Source organism: Tripterygium wilfordii, chromosome 6 (genome assembly GCF_013401445.1).
Source record: "Tripterygium wilfordii isolate XIE 37 chromosome 6, ASM1340144v1, whole genome shotgun sequence".
Classification (NCBI taxonomy): Eukaryota; Viridiplantae; Streptophyta; class Magnoliopsida; order Celastrales; family Celastraceae; genus Tripterygium; species Tripterygium wilfordii.
The window spans coordinates 12,586,558-12,606,926 of record NC_052237.1 but is presented as its reverse complement, the minus strand read 5'-3'; the positions used below and the strand labels follow the sequence as shown (position 1 = coordinate 12,606,926).

Below are 20,369 nucleotides of genomic sequence, written 5' to 3'. Positions count from 1 at the left end.
TATCACTAGTCATCTTCCATTTTTTGCAGTAAAAAAAATATTACTGAGTGAGAGTCATCACTTCATTGTCTGCCCTCGAATCTTAATCATCTATCTGAACTAGAGACTTTTTTTTCTCTCGACTTTCCTACCCTAATTGAAGGTGATTTTGCTAAACTAGGCAATGCAACAAAGACACAGCGCACCTGTTTGTAGCTGTCCTATATCGTCACCTTTAAAGTTTTAAAGTACAAAATTGACCAATTCTGAATAATGGCAGACCTAATTTTGCTAGGGACATTATCCTCGGAAGGTGCCTCTCCTCACCAGGCCCGTAGATGGCAGCTGGGCGTATAGCACATGTATAAAGGCATTTCCCATTTCTACTCCTATGCAAGACAAAAGAAAAGTCCATGCTTCAAGTACAAATTTAAGGATCTTAGCTGTCTACAATCAGTGGCATATCAGACCGTATCAAATATTATCAACGAACTGAATCTCATTTGGCCAATACAGATCGTTGTGACATTTCATTGTACCTACAGGCTACAGCTCATGTAGTTTACAGGCTGCTAAAGATAAGAATGCTTGCAAGTAAATCAGTACTTACTTAAAAGGACGGCCATTGCTCTTTAAAACTAACTGTTCAGCTATGGATTTGCTACGTCCATTATGAATCAACGTGGTCATCGATGGGGAAATAAGGTAAGCTTTCATTGCCATTCAGTATCTCCTTTCCACCAAACACAACATTGTATGTACTCACATATACAAGCCTCCTGACTTCATACTGAACACAAGCTTCCAAGACATGGCAAGTTCCATTAATGTTCACCTCGTCAGCACGACCAAACTGGGGCATTTCTTTTCCAGACATGCCACATGAAGCAAGGTGGAAGACACAATCCGCCCCACTTATATAGCTTTCTCAACATCCTTTTTCCACACGCAAGATCACCTATTGTTATTAATTGGGCCAAGTAAGTAACAAAATCAAAGAAAATTGAAGAATTGCCATTACAAAAAGAGCGAGCAGATATATGTTGATCCAAACATTGCTAAGTGTAAATTCCTTCTTGGAATGAATTAAACAAATAGAAACCACTTGCTTAAGACAATTTACAGACACGGTAGGAGTGCTTGGCGTGTTTATCAGCCATTCCGGCTTTTTTCCTTCCAATTTACATCTAGTTTCCTTCATGCACAGAAAGTCCAACTGCAAATGTGAGACAACACAAAGTAAAATTAGGGTTTCCCCAAATCAATATCAGCTGCTTCTTTTTTTTTTACGAACAGGTATTGAGCCAAGGATATACCGAGGTGTATATCCCTTGAGTCAGCACAGTTTCAACATATCACAATACAAGAAAGAACAGCAATCTTCATGAACAATATCGCAATGAGTATTAGACTCCTCTGAAGACCTTATGTACTCCTGAATATGATTCAAGTAATGCAAAGCCTATCCATGATGCTCCCTTTGCCATCAATATCAGCTTCTTACAGGACAAACCCACATAGAACTCAACTTAATTGACCAAAACCAAACATCAAAGATAAACCCAACAAAATTGAGACCGAATTTACACAAAACAGCGTAATGGAAACACCATCTAAACTCAATTAAAAAAAAATATATATATTCAAAAGGGGAGACCTTGGATGCAGCGGACACTATGGGAAGCGAGATCATGTGACCAAGGGGAGGTGGGTCGGCAGTCAAAGGCTCGGACCTGGCGAGCACCTCTCCGGAGCAGCTCCAAGCAGAGAGCAGAACCCACGAATCCCAATCCACCAGTCACCACGAACGTGTTCCCCTCTATCCCTTCATTGTCACTCAAATGCATCTCTTTCAATTGTAATGGGAAATAAAGAAGAACCAGAAACAAAGATAGAAGTTTTCGTGCAGTCCAGAATGGCTTTTCTGTGCTGTGAACTTGTGATCTTGTGATCTTTCGGCTTGGTGGCTACCCGGGCCAGCCTAGCCTAGGCTAGGACAGATCCATATGAGTTGAGGTTTATTTTTTAAGAAATTCTCGTAGTCAAACACTCAATAATTTAAATATTTTGGGTTAGTTTTGCGAATTTGGAAATTAATCCAGCTTGATTTGGCTGTATAATATTAAAAAATGAAAAGCAGACCAAACTCTTTATTCAGCATCAATTTGTAGCCTGATAGAGATTTGTTGAACTTGAACATAATAATTATTTATCATCAAACTTTCATGAATGGTTTTGTAGCTTTTGCTTTATTTAAGTCTTGGCTAAACAAATTCTATTTTAAGGGGAAAAAACCTGCAATAATAAACTAGAAACATAGCTCGGAGTTATACCCTTAAATACAGGGGAGGAATAGTGCTAATATTTACAATATCCCTATTTCTGTGTTTCATTACTCCATTGAAACACAATAACATATTAAGGGTAGATGAGAAAGTGATGTCAATTCAAAGCTGCAAAATTTTGGGACTCTTTAATTTAAGTTCAATCTATCTCTATGTATGATCATCATTGAACATATGACATTTTCTTTGGTAAAAGGAAAAAAAATAATAACTATGGAAACGGAAAACACAATCAAAGTATATATCTTCTCACAAGGGAGGGGAAAAAAAGGAAGGGAAAAAAAAAAAAAGAGAGCCTAGAAGAAGTTGAAGTTGCTGAATCTGAGACTTCCATAACTGGCACTAGCATAAGCATTGAGGAGTTCATTTTGTGCAGACCAGAAGTCAGCTTTGAGGCCTCCTCTTCTTATGGCCTTAAGAATCTTGTTTCTGTGGACATACCCTGTCACCACCACTTTCTGACTGTTTGCATCCACCTCCACTTTATCTATTCCTGTAAAAAAATATACCCAAAACCAAAACCAAACAAATGAGATTATATTTGATTGATGTTTCCTTTCACAAGAGTCTGCATGCACAGGAAATATAAAAGAAAGTGAGGGAAACAGGCTTAAGTTAGTTAATTACCTTTCAGCTTGGAGAGGCATTTCCTGAGCCTTTTCTCATGTATGCCAACCATCTCCACCTTGAATTCAACTGTCTGCAAATTTGAATTACCAACATTAACATACATATTTTATAAGAAGAAGAAGAAAAAATAAAACAATCAAATCAGTTTAATCACCATGCTGTACTTGAAATCTGCAAAAATTAATGGCAAATAGGCCTAGTAAAGACAGTTTTGAAGAATCATGTATTGCAATTTTGTATGGAAGTAAGAAAAATGCACCTCCATTAAGACTCTTGATGATCAGTAGATGAGAGTGGAATGTGATGATTTGATAAAGAGAAACAAACAAGCTGTTTACAATGATTAGTTAGAAGAGACAATGAGAATGAACATGAACAGAGCAGACAGGAACTGCCTGCCTGTGGTGCTTTACATAAATAGCAGAGGAGACAGGAAAAAAGAGAAAGGTATTAATTAAGGAGGTTTAGATCGAGTTGCCGGGTCTCTAGAAACTTTGCTTTGGTTGGATTGCTTTATCAAAAGAGAGACTACTACTACTACTACTACTACACATGGAAAAACCAGATAACAAGAAAAGGGTCTTCAAGTTGAAGGCTCAAAAGCAATAAGAGAGAGTTGTCAAGCCCTTTGAAATAATTGGAGTTTTGACGGGTCCAACTATATATGCTTTTCTTTTCTTGGAGATCCGTCTGAGGTGGGTGGGGGTGGGGGATTAGATGCAAAAAAGGAAAAAGAATCTCAAACAACCATTATACATCATTCACTAACCACAAACCTCATTGATTTCCCATTGATATGGCTTATGATTTATGAATATGGGGAAAAAGGAAAATACTAGAAAAGATGGAACTCAAAAAAGAGGAAATAAACTAGACAGCAAGTTTGGTATTTTTGTAGAAGCAAGTTTACTTGGCCCTAACTAGATACCATTTTCATGTAATGTAATGTCTCGAAAGCAAATTAAAGACAAAAGGCTGAGCAGAGCAGAGCAGACAAAGGAGTTTGTGGATCATTTGGAGCCCCTTCCCCACCACATATTCAATCAAAGAATAGAAGAACATATATGCTTTTGATGTTGAATCTCGGATCTCTTGAATTTCCGGACATATCATGATTCATGGACACTACAACTTCTCGATAACCGCAATCTCTTCTTCTCTGTCCACTCTTTAACAACTTTTTTTGATTGTCAAGACTCGAGACATGGAAGAAATTGAGCCAATCCACCCTTCTTCACTTCAGTTGGACCTCTCAATCTCATGGTCCTCACCTCAGCTCCAGCGCAGATGACTCTCTCTCTCTCTCAATGACAAATGTGCGTAAGATAAACTCGGCCCATATTTCGTATGTTGAATCACTGATTGGGCCGACTCTCATTTCAAATATACTTTTAGGCCCATCTTCGGTTCCAACTTCCACTGATTGGACTAGTAGTCACCGGCCCATTTAGTCAATGAAAAAGTAGGAATTAATTTAATTGCAGGAGAAAAAGGTATGGCAATAATTTAATTGGCCCCTCCATGGCTCCGTTCCCTCCTTCCTAGGCTACCTTCCTCCTATTAACTACAGAAGCAGATCGAATTCTCTGCCACAAAACGACAAAATAAGAAGAAGAAGAGACATGGATCATGCCATGGTCCCATACCTATGATTGTTACAGTCTGAGTCTGCACGTGTACCCCAAAGTGTGCATTGCATTTTCCTCCAAACCCAATCTCCCAGGCAGCTCTCTCTCTCTCTCTCTCTCTCTCTCTCTCTCTCTCTCTCGCCTTTTGTCCTCATTGTCTCTATTCTGACAAGAAATCTCAAATAACACTCAATAATACATGTTTAAATCAATAATAATCAGTTTAAAAAGTCAGCCGATCAAGAGATATATATGTGCATGTGTGAGTATATATATATATATAAAATAAAAAAAAGAGTAAACGAGCTAGTATTGAAGGCTTGAAGCTATATATATAAGTTTTATTTTTTATCAATTCTCACATCGATCAGAATTCAGAAAGACGATGGATGGACACTGGACGGCCAATTAATACGGTATGTATATTTAATATCTATATCATATCTATGTGGTGTCTGTGAATAACCTATATATAAATGTACATATATGTATGCGCATCCAACGTCGCAGCAAGGACGTTTGTGGGGGTGGTGGTTAAGTATTCTTGGGGTAGGAGTTGTGAAATGAAATCCAACATATGGATTGGTTTCTACTAATTTCATGCAACAGACAACAAAAATCCATTAAAATGCTTCCAACTCTCAAGGGTTAAGTAAGATATATGAACTATAATAAAGATTAATATACACGTATAGGTGCATGGGGCAGATAATGAGATGATGAGCATAGGGGTGTAGCTAGGCTTATGTAAGCTAAATGTATATTTATGGGTGTACGTGAGAAAATGAATGAAAAAGCTGCACATGTATATTAATTATCGAGGCAGTTAAAATTATATATATCTTTTACTTGATGGAGTTTCTAAAGATCTGGAAGGGGCCTTTGTGTGTGTGTATGGCATTACTATTAGCTACAATGGCAGTCATGCTTTGCTTATATATATATATAGCCTCCCTATACTAGCAGTCTAGCATTGTCTTTAATTAATTTATATATAGACTGAGAGATTTCTGAGTTTTGTATTATTACCTGATCATATTACACGTGCAACGCCGACACTATTTATGATATGAGAGAAAGACAGAGAGATGCGATCATCATCAATCACAACCTCAAAATCATATATACATACATATATGCTAATATGCATACGATACGAAGGAGAAATGTACGTTTCGAAAAAACAAAAAAGGCATTAGCATTTCTTTATCAGTCAGTACTCATAACTTCTCTTTTTAATCTTAAAACTCCAATAACTACACGACTCAGGTACTTTTGTAGGAGAAATATGCGAATGCTAAAGGTGAAAAAGAGTATAACATGGAAAGGTTACATTCAAACACTCATGTGTAAATATATATATACACATGTTCAGTACTGAAAATACAGAAAGGAAGAGACAAGTAACAAGTGAAGAAATATTGAAAGTTGTAGCAATTGGTGCAACTAGTGTTGGATGTATCCTTCTACAGTGGATATGAGAGATCACTAGCTATTTCTAATAATTCCACTCATAATTTCATGGTTGGAGTACTACACGCAGAGCCAAAAAAATCACCCTTAAATATGCAAAATGCAACTCTTTTTTTTTTTGTGTTCTGTGTGTTTGTAAACTGCCATAGGAAACAAGTCAAAAAGCAATAACACATAATCAATCAAACAAGAATTGGCCTCAAAAAACATATATAAATAAATAAATTCTCGCGGATAACAAAAAAGAAATACGTTAGGTAGGCTGTTAGAACTGCTTTTCTGACACTAACAATAAATACATACAGTAATGTTATATCCATACAAAGGTGGAGATGATGAGCTCACTGTTTCAGAGCCAGAGGGGGCTAATCTACACTTTTCCTTCTTTACTGTGTTTTCTTCTTTTTTATCTGGTAAATGCACATTCGCACGCATAAAACCTGTATGTGCTTCTGCACTGCGCCCCAACTTTCGCATTTAATTCCCCTTGTTTTTCCAAAACCCACTTTTTCTCTATAATTTTATAACTAATTAACTATTACTTATAATTTTGAACATTTTCAGGTGTGTCCTAGCTTCTGTAGGGCCCTCTAATATATCTATATAAACGCAAACATTTCTCTTACTTACAACACAACCTTATAGTTATAGCTAGCTTACAAGTCACTTTGCTGTCTTTTGTTTTTGTGGATCAGCATAATCTGTTTGGTTTAGAGAGTATACTTACAAATGTTGGGAGTGGAAGATGTTGATGATATTTTGAGTGAGCTCATCAATGGTGAGGATCCTAATGGTTTGCCACCAGGGTTTAGATTCCATCCCACTGATGAAGAGCTCATAACTTTCTACTTGGCTTCAAAGGTCTTCAATGGTACCTTCTGTGGAGTTGATATTGCTGAAGTTGATCTCAACAGATGTGAGCCATGGGAACTTCCAGGTCTGTATAATCTATATACATATACACACAATTAATCTTGATTCTAAAGAGTCTTTCTTAAATGAATGTAGCCCTCATACACCATTCTATATATACCTTAATATTGCAGAAACATATATATCTGTGGATGTTTGTGTTTGTGTTTGTGCAAGTATATCTGCATTGTTTTTCTTTGATCTGAAATGCCCATTTGAGTTGTTCTGTAATGAGATGTGTTGTTAAATCAATTAATTAATTGGACAGATGTGGCAAAGATGGGGGAAAGAGAGTGGTACTTCTTCAGCTTGAGAGACAGGAAGTACCCAACTGGGTTAAGAACAAACAGAGCCACTGGAGCTGGCTACTGGAAGGCCACAGGGAAAGACAGAGAGGTTTACAGTGCTTCAACAGCTGCTTTACTTGGCATGAAGAAAACCCTTGTTTTCTACAGAGGCAGAGCTCCTAGGGGTGAAAAGACCAAGTGGGTCATGCACGAGTACCGTCTAGATGGTGACTTCTCCTACAGCTACAAGTTTAAGGTACACTCACACACACCTACACCCCCTCTCCCTCTCTTTTCTCAATTTTGTCTCTTTCTGGGTTGACCTGTTTTCTTCACTTGTCCATGTCCTAATCATCCTCCTTTATGTCATTGTGTGGGGTAGTTTTTGATGTGATTGACTTTGCTTCCACTTGTGTGCTTTATGACTTTTCACTTTTCACTTTTCAATAATAGGATCCTAATATACTTCTGTTTCCAAAATGAAGATAAAAGAGACCATAAAAAGTTTATTATCTGTTCATTAATGAATGGTTCAAATGCAGGAGGAATGGGTCATTTGCAGGATTTTTCATAAAACTGGGGAGAAGAAAAATGGGTTTCTCCAAGGACATAGCTATCTCTTAGGACCTGCTGCTTCATTTCCCATCATTACTACTACTTCTTCTTCTTCTTCTCTGCCTCCATTGCTTGAAACATCCACTCACCAAAAGCTTTTCATGGTTGATCATCAGAACCATGAAAATCCTGACCTTAAATACCTAATCAACACACCTATTTCACAACCTCATGAGCTCCCTAGAACAAATGTGTTTCCACCCTCTTTTTCAGTTAACAACAGCTCATCATTATCAGCAGCAGCACCATCTATGCTCATCAAGTCCCTTCTATCATCATCACATCAAGACTTCACTGTTCCCAAACAGTGCAAGACAGATGCCAATAACTTTTCACATTTCCAAGTACCACCTCCTGATGATGCTAATAACTTGAATTACTGGATAGAAAAGATTAGTAGTAACCAAAACCCATATGAAAATCCCCTGTTTCTTGAAATGGGTTGTAATTTCCAGGGATCATCAACAGCGGCTGGAAAAACTAGTGCTACTACTGCTCATGACATGTCTGCTCCAGTTGGATCCCAGATGATGTTAGATCCTCCTATCAGAATCCCAGCTGGAGAATCTTGGCCATTGGATCTTTAAAATCCTCTCTGATACATATATATATATATACACACACACACGTATGTATATTACAGTAGATGTGAATCCATGCACGTATTCAACTGTTTTACTTTGGCCAGTTAATGTGATGTCACCGCTTTTCACCATGATTGATGATGGAACTGGGTTTGGTTTGCATGGCATGAATTAAGTGACCCTAGTTGGCTCTATAATAGCCGGTGGGGTTGTTCTCTAGGGAGCAGAGAACCCATGTGGTATCAGGAAAGGTATGCATTGAGAGATGGATAATGACAAATTGGTACGAATTGAAGACATGAAAATCAGGGTTGGTTTTCCATAATATTCAAGCATGACTGTTCCCAAAGACAAGTCAGTAAGTCACAAGTCTCTGTATGGGGGGCCTTTTCAGAATTTTTTTTTTTAAAAATACCAGAGCCTCCCTTTTTTAGGATTCAGTATCTGGAGCCCTGCAGTAGGATTCACTTTCAGTACAATTCGACTCTCTTTGATCTTCCTTTTTCTATTATAGCTCTATACCTAAGACAATCAAGTAGTACAAGTTTTTGAAAGAGAATTTCAATCTCAGAAAACCTTTTTTCTTTCATCAAGGGTGATTATAGATCATGTCCGCTTAGCAAAGACGGGTTGGATTGCTAGTATTTTGTGCAAACAAATCAGTTGAACTTTTCTCCAATTTCACAGCAGACTAGGCTTTGGCAAAAATGGATTTATTCAACATGTGATCAAAAGGAGAATCTTGCACTCCAGGAACCAAGCAAACTAGCAAAGGGTAAGAAAGATTAACTTTCACCTTCATAATGGGCCTAGAAGTTTCACTTTTTAATGGGCCTGGATCCGAGGCCCGTAATATAACCAGACATCATTGCATCCCAAGAGACAGAATTTCTCTTAGGCATATGATCAAACAGTTCCTCTTCAGTTAAACCATTAATCAACATATTACAACTAAAAACATTCCGGTAATCAACAACAGTAAAGCATGGAATGCGTCATCTATCAAGCGGAAACAGGAATAAATATTGATTAGATGGGTTTGGAGGAAAATGGAATAGTTCAAACCGGTAGAGACTTAGCTGGGCCGTGAAGCTTGCGAGCAATGGGAACGAAAGCGGAAGATGCGCATGCTTTCATGGGTTCGTAGAATCTCTGGAGAACTCCATGTAACGGTTGCGGAGAGGAAGAAGTTTCGTTGAGAAGGTCTTGCAGTGGGAGAGGGAGTAATGCAGGGGACGCCATGGGAGAAGAGAAGCATCAAAATCGTTAACTGACAAACAACTAGTAATAACGGCTTTTCCCTCCGTCTTTGCTATAAAACGACGTGGTTTAAGGCATTTTAGATGGATTAAGGAACCTGTAAGATTTTACAAGATACGGAATAGGGGACTTTTTTGGGTCTTAAATAGGGGAGGGAAAATGTTATTTGTCCCAAATCTTCCCAATCCCATGTGGCATTGCCACCTAAGCTTAATGACATGGAAAGCATGTTGACATGGATTGACACATTTGAAATTTAAATTTCTCTCTTCTCTCTCCATTCATCTTTTGTTTAAATTTGAAAATTAAATACTCCCTCCATATTCTCTCACACTTTCATCTTTTATCTCATGTCTTTTTGCACATTATTTTTTGATCATATAAACTCACGATTACATTGTTTTTTCTCACACAAATATGTTATAACATTGTTTTTTTTTCACACAGACCTGCGCTTAAATTATTTTCAAAACAATGTCATTTCCATAATAGGCAAATATACAATGTAAATTGTCAAATTTATCAAAACAATGTAATTTTCAGTGTTTGTCATATATAAGTTGGAGAAAAAATAGTCTACAAACCAATGAAGAATAACAAGCTAAAAGAAATTGTCTCAAAAGCATATTTCATTCAAATGAGTGTCAAACACATTGTTACACTATTTTCAATATAGTGTAACTTTCAAAATAAGTAAAAATACAAGTGAGAAAACAAATTACATTGTTGTTGGAGGTGGAGGTGGGCGGAGATACTGTTGGAGGTGGTTGGATACACGGATCAACTGATTACATTGTTTTTAAACAATGTATGTTCCACTGGGTTGTCGGATTCCGACAACAAACTGGTCAGAAGATGGGTGAGTAAGGTGTGCCTCGATGTGTGGAGTCCAGATATGTGGTCGATTGTCGGAGATGTCGCCGGAGGTGGCCGGATCGACGCGATTTGAGTCGCTGTGACCTCCTCCTTTAAATTCCTTTTTCCGACAATATGAGCGACGATAGGTGGTGTGAAGGGTCAGAAAATGACGATTGTGGCTGGGTGCTTCCGTTCGGTGAGTCGACGGCTCCGATTGGTGGCCGAACGGAGGAGCTCCGGTGAGTGACAGTGTTGTGTCGTGAGAGTGGGAGGGAGAAAGGAGACAGAAAGAGAAGAAAGAGAGAGAGAGAAAGAGAAGAAAGAGAGATATGAGATTGTTTATATAGACAAAAAAGTTTAGGTGGCATGCTGATGTGGATTGCCACATAGGATTGGGAATAATTGGGACAGAAATTGCTGGGCTATTTAGCAGGGTTGATAGTGGAGTATTAGACACTAGTTATACATATATAATTAATGGTGCTAAATCGGGATTACAAAATTTTTTTTTTTTCTAATTGTTAGAACTTAGTTTTCTAAGAATGATTGCATAATTTATTATTCATTTTAAATTTTTTTTTTGAATTTCCCTATATAATGTATTTGGACTCAAACTTATATGCAACTTATTGACATGGTAATATAGAAAACCCAACCTACCTAAAGGTGCACAATAACTTATAGCATGTTTGGTCGGGGACTTGATGAAGAATGGAATGAGAAAATGGGAATCACCATTTGGGTCCACCACTCCCATGTGTTGATTGCATATTTTGACTACACCTACTTTTCTTAAGGTGATTTGCATATTCTGTATCAATTTTTGGCTGGACATAGAAAGGCAGCCATGGAATTTCCATACACAAAATAGCAAAATGACAATCCCAACCATGTGGTACTACTCATGACTCATCCCAACTTTTTTCTTGGATTTTCCAGCTACCCATTCCAACCTACCTTTCTAGGAAAATGTCACCTTTATTTTATTTTATTTTTCTAAAGTAGTATATTTATTGTTAAGGTAACTTTAGATGGCAGATATGTATGTGACTCTGGGATGTAATTTGTAAAGATATTATGTTTGTTATACATAACACTGATGAAAAGCTATTTTATAAAAGTTACTTTCATTAAAAGATAAATTCCCATTGTTGATTGAGAAAGTTGAAATCTTTAACAAATCAAGCAAATAAAGTTGGGATTTTTTTTACAGGTGTAGAGTGTTCTAACATTTGCAGCTTCAATTATTACTTTGTTGGAGAATAGAAACTGAAAAGAAAAATTAAATAATAAATAAATAAAAGCCATATCTACCTAACTACATATGGTTTCTCCGTTGCTCGACACTTGACGGTTTTGTACAGCCTTAGATTGGTGGATGTTCTTCGTAGGAGTAGGTTCCAGAAATTCCATGTATATAATTTCGTTTACTTAGTGGGCATTCATTCATTTATTCTCCCTGGAGTATCCCTGGCTAGTGACTCTCTCTGGCGATGGGTTTACAGATTTGTATCAGTGAAAGAGTATCTGGGTCTTGACCAGAAGGACCTGTTGACAGCTGGTTGGGTTGTCTTTCTTTGGTTTCAATTATGGACTTTACATCACTTGGCAACTCCAATTTAAACTGTTCTTTGATTTTTACCAGTTAATTTATCGTCTGTACGTACAGGTAGAAGACAGTTCGGGTTCTTGTGTTTTATGCCAAAGCAAACGGACACTTTTGTCGGGGCAATACACAATAAGTCTTGCAGTACAAATTTCAACGCTTTTTGTGTCGAAGCTTCACTCCACTTTCCTGGTGAGCAATCTCACGGATCTTAATTTGGGGGGTTTTTTTTTTTTTTTTCTTTCTCTGATTTGTTGTTTCTGATACGTACGGGTGCTCGTCTTACAGTATCTCCTGACGGAGTAAATGGCTCGCTTGTTGATCTTGGTTGTTTTGTTGAGTGATATAGATTTAATATTAGATTGTTTACAGAAACAAAAATTGTAGTAGATCCTCTTATCGTTTGATTAGTGCTCTGGGTTATTCTTTACTCTCAGGCTACTTGAAGAAGCCGAGTTTGATTCTCTGGTGAAAAGATGAAGGGGGCTGCACTGGTGGCTATTGCTGCTACGATTGGCAACTTTCTGCAAGGATGGGATAATGCTACAATTGCTGGTAACTCTTCCCATATTTTTTTTTCTAATTCTTTCCACCGTCACACCATTATCCTTGAAACATGCAGTTTGAATATCAATATCTCCCTAGTCATACGGCCAATATACATACATGTATGTTTATATGTATGATATTATCTAGAATGGTGTTTCATTTTGACCGTGGAAATGTTGATTGTAAAAGTTGAGATTTCAAGGTTGATGTTTAGTGTAGAAGATTTTTCTGAAGTTCATGGTGTGTTCCCATGGGCTTTTTTGATTTTGAACAGTTTCAATATATTTCTCTAGGGTATGCACTTTGTTTCATGTTTCCGTAAGTTAGGACAGTGGAAGATCTCTTGTCTTGGCGTTCTTAGTTACTGGTTCCATGATTTTTACTCCTTGCTGGTGAATTTCAGGGGCTATTGTTTACATCAAGAAGGACCTCGCTTTGGGAACTAGTGTAGAAGGCCTTGTTGTGGCTATGTCGCTCATTGGAGCCACAGCCATTACAACATGCTCAGGGGCCATATCAGATTGGCTTGGTCGGCGTCCAATGTTAATTATCTCATCAATGCTGTACTTTGTTAGTGGTTTGATAATGCTATGGTCTCCCAATGTCTTTGTCTTATGCATAGCAAGGCTGTTAGATGGATTTGGAATCGGTTTAGCAGTTACTCTGATTCCACTCTATATCTCCGAGACTGCCCCGTCGGAGATAAGGGGATTGCTAAACACTCTTCCACAATTTGCTGGTTCAGGTGGCATGTTTTTGTCATATTGTATGATTTTTGGTATGTCATTGACGTCATCACCAAGTTGGAGGTTGATGCTGGGGGTACTTTCCATTCCCTCTTTATTATACTTTGCATTAACAGTATTTTACTTGCCCGAATCTCCTCGGTGGCTCGTCAGCAAAGGAAAGATGCGCGAGGCAAAACTGGTTCTCCAGAGACTACGTGGCAGAGCAGACGTACAAGGTTTATTCTTTACTTTCCCTCTCCATCTACTAAGACCCAACCTCCACTTAAGCTTTGCGTTTTAATCTACATCGATCTTTTGCTTGATATATAAGATCATAAGAATATACTGGAATCTTTCATAAGTCTAACCTGAATTACGATTGTAGTTGGATTCATCTCTTAATAAATGCCATTCACGATATCTGCCGAATTCCTTAAATTGCAATGGATGGAAGATTGGAAGTACATTTAATATTTTGCTTGTTCGGGTAATACAATTCCTATGATATGCTGTTATTCATCATTTATTCTCCTTAAAGCTCACTGAAATCACTGTATTCGGGATTTATGAAGGATTTGTTGCCAAATTTTCCTTAAGATCTTTCAAATATTGAGAAACTTTGCTTTATTAGGTGATTAGTGTAGCTCTACCTCTTTTGTGCTGCTTGCCTTATTTTGAGTGATGATGTGTGACAAATTTCGATCATGGATTTAGCTTAACCTGCTTTATGCACAGGTGAGATGGCTTTACTGGTTGAAGGCCTGGCAATAGGAGGTGAAACATCCATAGAAGAGTACATTATCGGTCCAGCTGAGGACGAACTTGCTGCTGGTTATGAAGCAGACGCTGACAAAGATAAGATCAGATTATATGGCCCTGAAGCTGGGATTTCTTGGGTTGCCAGACCTGTCACTGGACAGAGTTCTCTTGCTCTCATTTCTCGCCATGGCAGCGTGGACCCTCTTGTGACTCTATTTGGTAGTATTCATGAGAAATTTCCTGAGACAGGGAGCACACGAAGTATGCTTTTTCCTAATTTTGGTAGCATGTTCAGTATGGCAGAGCATCAAGTAAAAGATGAAAGGTGGGATGAAGAGAGTCTTCAAAGAGAAGGTGAAGGTGAAGGTGAAGATGAGGACTATACATCAGAGGCTGCCAGGGGAGACTCTGATGATGATTTACATAGTCCATTGATCTCACGTCAGACCACTAGCATAGAGAAGGATATGCCTCGTCCTACTTCCCATGGCAGTATTCTGAGTATGAGACCCCATAGCAGTCTTATGCAAGGAGAGGAAGAAGCAGTTGGTAGTATGGGTATTGGTGGTGGTTGGCAGTTGGCATGGAAATTGCCTGAAAAAGAACGTGCGGGTGAGAGAAGTGAAGCATTTAAAAGGATATATTTGCACCAGGAGGGAGCCCTTGGATCCCAGCGTGGGTCTCTCGTTTCACTTCCTGGAGGTGATGTTCGTGAAGGTGAGTATATCCAGGCTGCTGCTTTGGTAAGCCAGCCTGCCCTTTACTCTAAGGAGCTTCTGGATCAGCATCCCATTGGACCTGCAATGGTTCATCCAGCAGAAACTGCTTCAAAATGGCCAACTTTTGCTGCTCTTTTTGAGCCAGGAGTTAAACATGCATTGATTGTTGGGGTCTTTATTCAGTTGCTTCAGCAGGTATTTCATGGTCCATTTCATTTACCTCTATTGGCTCACTTATTCTCCGTTGGAGTTGCATTTAAGTAGTATGCAGTGGATTTTATCCATATTTGTGGATCGATTCTGATTTCACTTCTTAAATTGTCTCATTTCCTCCACAAAGATACACCCATTGAAATTACTTAGGAGAGTTTATTCTACTTTTCCCGTAAATTTAGTACTTAACAGTACTTGGTGTGTCATACTGCTGTGTATCAATCTTTTGATTTCGATATGTGATAATGAAAGTAACGGACTAGTGCATGTGATTCTAATCTTAATTTTCATGAAAAAAAACCCGGTGAATTTAGATCCTTTGTATTTTGTACAAAGATCGGCAAGTCTTCATTTTTCTGTCATCTAAAAGCCAAAGGTCACTGGTTCTAACTTTAGTGCAAAAGATTTCTCTTATGTTTCCCATGTTTTGTGACTTTTAAAATTTTCCATTTTGTTTGGTTGAGGTTATATCTGTTTTGTTCGGTATGGTAAACTAGTTTGCTCTCTTCCTATGCATGTTCAGTTCTCAGGCATTAATGGAGTTCTTTACTACACTCCTCAAATTCTCGAAGACGCTGGTGTTGAAGTTCTCTTAGCAGACTTGGGCATCAGTTCCGAGTCTGCTTCATTCCTCATTAGTGCATTCACAACCTTCCTGATGCTTCCCTGCATAGGTGTAGCCATGAGGCTCATGGATATCTCTGGAAGAAGGTGATTTCCATTTTCTTTTTTGCTTCTCTACTTGCAGTTCTACCATTTTGAGCACACTTTTGTTCTGCCACCATGCTTCTTTCAGACAACCAATATTAGGTGTGTAGACTCTGCCTTTGTTTATTGATCACAGTTGAATTGAGGTGACCTGTGTTCTGTCTGTCTGAAAGAAGTAAATTCGATGGTTGTGATGACATTCAGGCGTCATCTGCTATTGGAATTGTCATGATCAAGTCAACCGGATAGTTTTCCTTGAGATTCATTTCCTAAAATCAATATCTATCTTATCTTATGCATCCAACTCCTCTGCTCTAAAATGTCTTTTATTTTAAACCTGTTTCAGCAGATGAATCTTTCATTTTCTTGTATTCTTACTAACACACTTCTTATTGCAGGCAGCTGCTACTCACTACAATCCCTGTGCTCATAGTTTCACTCATTATCTTGATCCTTAGTGAACTCATCAACTTGGGATCGGTGGTGAAGGCCGCAATTTCAACTGCTTGTGTCATAATATATTTTTGTTGCTTTGTCTCGGCCTATGGACCAATCCCCAATATTCTATGCGCGGAGATATTCCCCACAAGAGTCCGTGGGGTTTGCATCGCCATCTGCGCCTTGTTTTACTGGGTGAGTGACATTATAGTCACCTATACACTTCCAGTGCTCCTCAGTTCAATAGGCCTTGCTGGCTTATTCGGAATTTATGCTGTTGTGTGTGTGATTTCATGGATTTTCGTATACTTGAAAGTACCAGAAACGAAAGGGATGCCTTTGGAAGTTATTACAGAATTCTTTGCTGTTGGTGCCAAAGCTGTTGCTTCCAAGAACGAGGGAGGAGATCATGGGACGGTCCATTGATTCTCTGGTCAGAATTTTCTGTCTCTCTCCTTTTATTTTGCCTTTAGCCTTTGCATCGAGTATGAGGACCTAGCTTGTAGTTAAAGCAGGCAGGATAACATGCTATGTTTTATAGGTGATGGTAAGTTATATATGTGTAAACAGAGAACAGATCTTTTCTTAAGAATAATAGAGTTGTTAGTTTGAATAGTGACATGTCCTCTGTTTTTATCTACTTTAGATTATGTATTGTGAATTACTCAGTGTCAATAGAAAGAATACCAAAACTATGATCAACAAAGTGTAGGCAATCTTCTTCAAGGCTTTGTAAAAGAGAAATCATCCATATTATGCAATTCTCCGTTTCCTTGATGACCTTGTCTGATTGATGTTTTTCCCTGCTGACTTGAGCCTTCAAGCTCTGGATCTGATTGATAAGATACCGGGGAATTGCCGACACTTTCGATATCTGCTTGATTAGACTTGTATTTGTAATTGTGAAGAAGATGTACTGGTGAAGCACCCCTGGAAGGTGTGGTTTCTCCACTCATGAAGCCAGAAACAGAACCATCTATTACGGCTCCATTTCTCAGCCTCTTCTTCTCCTTGGCGGCTTTCCTCCATTTCATGAGAGCCTTTGCTGTTTGTTCTTCAAAGATTGCTTGCTTCATGTGACTTCCCATCTGTAGTATAGTGTGGATAGTCAGAAACTTTAATCAAAACTGCTCACATAGATTTCTTTCATCTGGATCAAATAGTGATGAAGTAAGGTAGTATTTTGAGTAGTAGTTACCTGTGTTACTAAGGCATAGAGAGGAAAGGTGATGTAACTGCAGAGGAATTGTAGTGTCAAACCAAGAAAAACCCTTCCCAGCATCAAACCCGGATTTTCATGGAAGCAAGATTTGATGCCAAACTCATACTGCACATAGCATTTCATGAACAGATGGTTTTGAAAATATGGTAAGAAAAGAGTCGTATAGAGTTTGAATTACTCACCCATGTCCACAAGAAATATGCCATTTGAAAAGCATTCTGTGTCAGCATCAAATCAATAAACAAAAAACGTCAGCGATCAGTAACGATAACATATCAACAATTGTCTAATAATGGTCAAGTCAATTGTAACAACATTGCGAGGAGCTTTAGATGCTCACCTCAAACAATGTATACTGTATCAAGAAAAGAATCCATTCTGGACGACTGAACCAGAAGTATTTGTTGTTTGGCTCGACTACTGGCGCTCCGCTAACCATAGTACTTCGATCTTGGATTTCATGAGCCATCTCCATGATTATCAGTTCAAGCTTTGTCCCAACTGAAAGAAGTATCTGTATATGCAAAAATGTTGGAAAAAAGATGAGAGAAATTACGAGTTAGGATAAGATTGATCACATCTTATATAGTGTTTATGTAGATCATATGCAATGACTTACAACGAGGGGCACTAACATTATCCAGCTAAGTGTGTACCAATCTGCACATTATGGAATCAAATGAAGAAGAAATATCAATGTGAAGATGATGACTGACAAAGATTAATGTGTTTATTTATGCAAGGATTAGAGTAAGTGAGGCAGAGACGCTTACTGTAGACATTTAGCAGCAAAAAGATTACGGCACAAGCCCATAATGGAAAGCTGAAAATTCAAAACATACTGTTAAATGGGGAACAATAGAATCGTAAATGAGCCAGATTGGCATGCTGATTCTGGCTAATGGACTGCATATGTAGATTGTGCAAACTGGTTTTCACTCATCCATTCATTCCATGTAAAATTTGTCGTCTTTAGCCTCAATATGAAATATGGAAACAGAAAGATACTAGTAGAGAGATCGAGAGAGAGGGAGACCTAATACCGACGACCACCTTAAAATCATCTTCCATAGATCTTTTAATATACTTATGGAAGTCAAATTTGGAATTTGGAGCCAAATGTGCCTGTAAGTTTTGTGAAAGTCAGTCAGCTAAGAACTCAAAACTCAAAAGTGTGCCAAAACCAAGCAATGCAAGAGCCTACAATGTGGATGGAGAACGATGCTTACATTAATAAACCCATGTCTCATCGTTATATAATCTACCTTTGATATTGATCCAAAGAATTGTCTAAAAAATGCCACCTGCCAAGATTCAAGACAAGCGCATTGGCAGTTGAGCAATGTTATGGCCTATCCAGTTATATCAGTTAGGACTTTTGTGTCAGTTGAGAAAACTCACAATCCACCTAATTCCAGGAATGCCGGATATTCCAGAGTGACGCCTCACAAAGGAAGTTTGATGAGCGAACCTGAACCTTGCAGGATCTGAAGAAACATTGATTTTAGGCCCCAATCAAATCCAATTCTATTGGTATATCAGATCATTAACCCTAATGTCAAAATATAAGAGAAAATGGGTTTACCATTTGTGAATTGATACTCAACGGACGATGTTTCTGATTCCCAAGCCTGCCATTTCTTCATCTGATCAAACATTCACAAGTTCATTAGGCCCGCCTATCCAACATTGGGGTCATAGACTTGAGTGAATCAATAAACTTACCTTGGCTTTAGCCAATACAATGGTCAGGACACTATAAAGAACGTGGAAGACGGCGAGGACAAATATAAATATATGCAGTTGGTGCACCCCTGATTGTGAAATCAATGGTACTTTGTCCTACCACAAAAACATCAATTCAGTATTGAGTTTAAAATGCTTCGTTTCTTCTTAATGGACGCCGGCTTCATTAATTAGTACTACCTTCTTAGAACAATAATCATCTCCACCTCCAGCAGCAGCCAAAACCCTGTGCCACATTACATTCTCAGCAACTGAAAGTAACTTTCTCCTGTCATGACCTCCTCCATCTCCACCATATGCTTTCTTCACATTGCAAGGAAGCATGGTGTTTCCAAGGTCTTTTGAGATGCATATCTTAGATATAAATTTTGTACCAACAGTAAGTAGCAGGGATATGAAGCCCAATAGCATTAACTCTGCAAATCAACCATAATTTATCAATTGAACTAATTTAACAACCAGATGCATTGGCAGTTTCACTCAACTAGACTAATAAAGTGATAGTGAAGTGATAACCATCAAAGGCAAACCACATGAATGTCTAGTAGTTACCGGCTTTGATCTTCTCCAATGCTTCAAGCATGGCCTTTTTCTGTCTCTTCTGAAACCACTGCATGCCATTCACCCAAAAAAGACAAAAACAACTTAAAAGGTCATCCATGGATGGAAAATCATATAATTTCAGGCCATAAACAAACCAACCTTTCCAAGAGAATGAATGCCATGTTCAATTGCAATAGACAATAGAACAAACACAGCACAGACAGTAGCCACTGCCCAGGTTGGCGTTTCCTTCAAAGACCTCTCTCCTGCAGCACCACCAGCCATGGAAATCAAAATCAGAGTTTTTCACTCCTCCTTTTCTCAGGCAACAAGAGAAGAAAATGGTGAGAATGTATGTAAATTCCTTCCTACAATCCCTTGTCCTCAAAAAAGCTTGGAAATACCGCGTCTTGGAGTCCATCAAATGCTACAAAGTTGTCTTATAGTGGGTGTTATTTTCTTGCATTGGACTGGGCAGCATTAGTTGGTCGGGGACTCTGCCATTCTTCTTTCAAACGAGTAAATACAAAAATCAAAGCCGGCCATAACAGATACCACGTATCCATC

At 38.3% G+C, this 20,369-nt stretch overlaps 4 protein-coding genes and 1 pseudogene across 7 annotated transcripts; 2 read left to right on the top strand and 3 right to left on the bottom strand.

Moving 5' to 3' along the window:
* Positions 1 to 214: 214 nt before the first annotated feature.
* On the bottom strand, positions 215 to 1,920 carry LOC120000764 (annotated as a pseudogene).
* Positions 1,921 to 2,395: 475 nt separating this feature from the next.
* LOC120000968 (heavy metal-associated isoprenylated plant protein 45-like) lies at positions 2,396 to 4,454 on the bottom strand. Of its 3 annotated transcripts, none has more exons than XM_038849159.1 (3): positions 3,109 to 4,454; positions 2,952 to 3,024; positions 2,396 to 2,817 (listed from the first exon to the last, which is right to left on the bottom strand). In XM_038849159.1, exons 1-3 carry the CDS (start codon positions 3,109 to 3,111, stop codon positions 2,621 to 2,623), a joined length of 273 nt encoding a protein of 90 aa, XP_038705087.1. In that variant the 5' UTR covers positions 3,112 to 4,454; the 3' UTR covers positions 2,396 to 2,620. The 3 variants fall into 3 exon arrangements, with proteins under 3 accessions (XP_038705087.1, XP_038705086.1, XP_038705085.1); XM_038849158.1 differs by having other exon boundaries at positions 3,214 to 4,272; XM_038849157.1 differs by lacking the exon at positions 3,109 to 4,454 and having other exon boundaries at positions 2,952 to 3,099.
* A 1,456-nt stretch (positions 4,455 to 5,910) lies between these two features.
* LOC120000763 (protein CUP-SHAPED COTYLEDON 3-like) lies at positions 5,911 to 8,456 on the top strand. Its single transcript, XM_038848879.1, has 3 exons — positions 5,911 to 6,992; positions 7,236 to 7,510; positions 7,797 to 8,456. The coding sequence occupies exons 1-3, from the start codon at positions 6,785 to 6,787 to the stop codon at positions 8,454 to 8,456; spliced, it is 1,143 nt and encodes a 380-aa protein (XP_038704807.1). The 5' UTR covers positions 5,911 to 6,784.
* A 3,407-nt stretch (positions 8,457 to 11,863) lies between these two features.
* LOC120000150 (monosaccharide-sensing protein 2-like) lies at positions 11,864 to 16,907 on the top strand. Of its 2 annotated transcripts, none has more exons than XM_038848051.1 (7): positions 11,864 to 12,132; positions 12,241 to 12,369; positions 12,615 to 12,732; positions 13,130 to 13,690; positions 14,190 to 15,127; positions 15,669 to 15,856; positions 16,252 to 16,907. In XM_038848051.1, the coding sequence occupies exons 3-7, from the start codon at positions 12,654 to 12,656 to the stop codon at positions 16,715 to 16,717; spliced, it is 2,232 nt and encodes a 743-aa protein (XP_038703979.1). In that variant the 5' UTR covers positions 11,864 to 12,132; positions 12,241 to 12,369; positions 12,615 to 12,653; the 3' UTR covers positions 16,718 to 16,907. The 2 variants fall into 2 exon arrangements, with proteins under 2 accessions (XP_038703979.1, XP_038703980.1); XM_038848052.1 differs by having other exon boundaries at positions 11,864 to 12,137.
* Positions 16,908 to 16,989: 82 nt separating this feature from the next.
* LOC120000151 (MLO protein homolog 1-like) lies at positions 16,990 to 20,087 on the bottom strand. Its single transcript, XM_038848053.1, has 14 exons — positions 19,962 to 20,087; positions 19,812 to 19,869; positions 19,440 to 19,675; positions 19,239 to 19,355; positions 19,099 to 19,159; positions 18,915 to 19,000; positions 18,743 to 18,817; positions 18,550 to 18,638; positions 18,287 to 18,336; positions 18,133 to 18,173; positions 17,854 to 18,027; positions 17,696 to 17,731; positions 17,490 to 17,618; positions 16,990 to 17,379 (listed from the first exon to the last, which is right to left on the bottom strand). The coding sequence occupies exons 1-14, from the start codon at positions 20,085 to 20,087 to the stop codon at positions 17,014 to 17,016; spliced, it is 1,644 nt and encodes a 547-aa protein (XP_038703981.1). The 3' UTR covers positions 16,990 to 17,013.
* Positions 20,088 to 20,369: the final 282 nt, after the last annotated feature.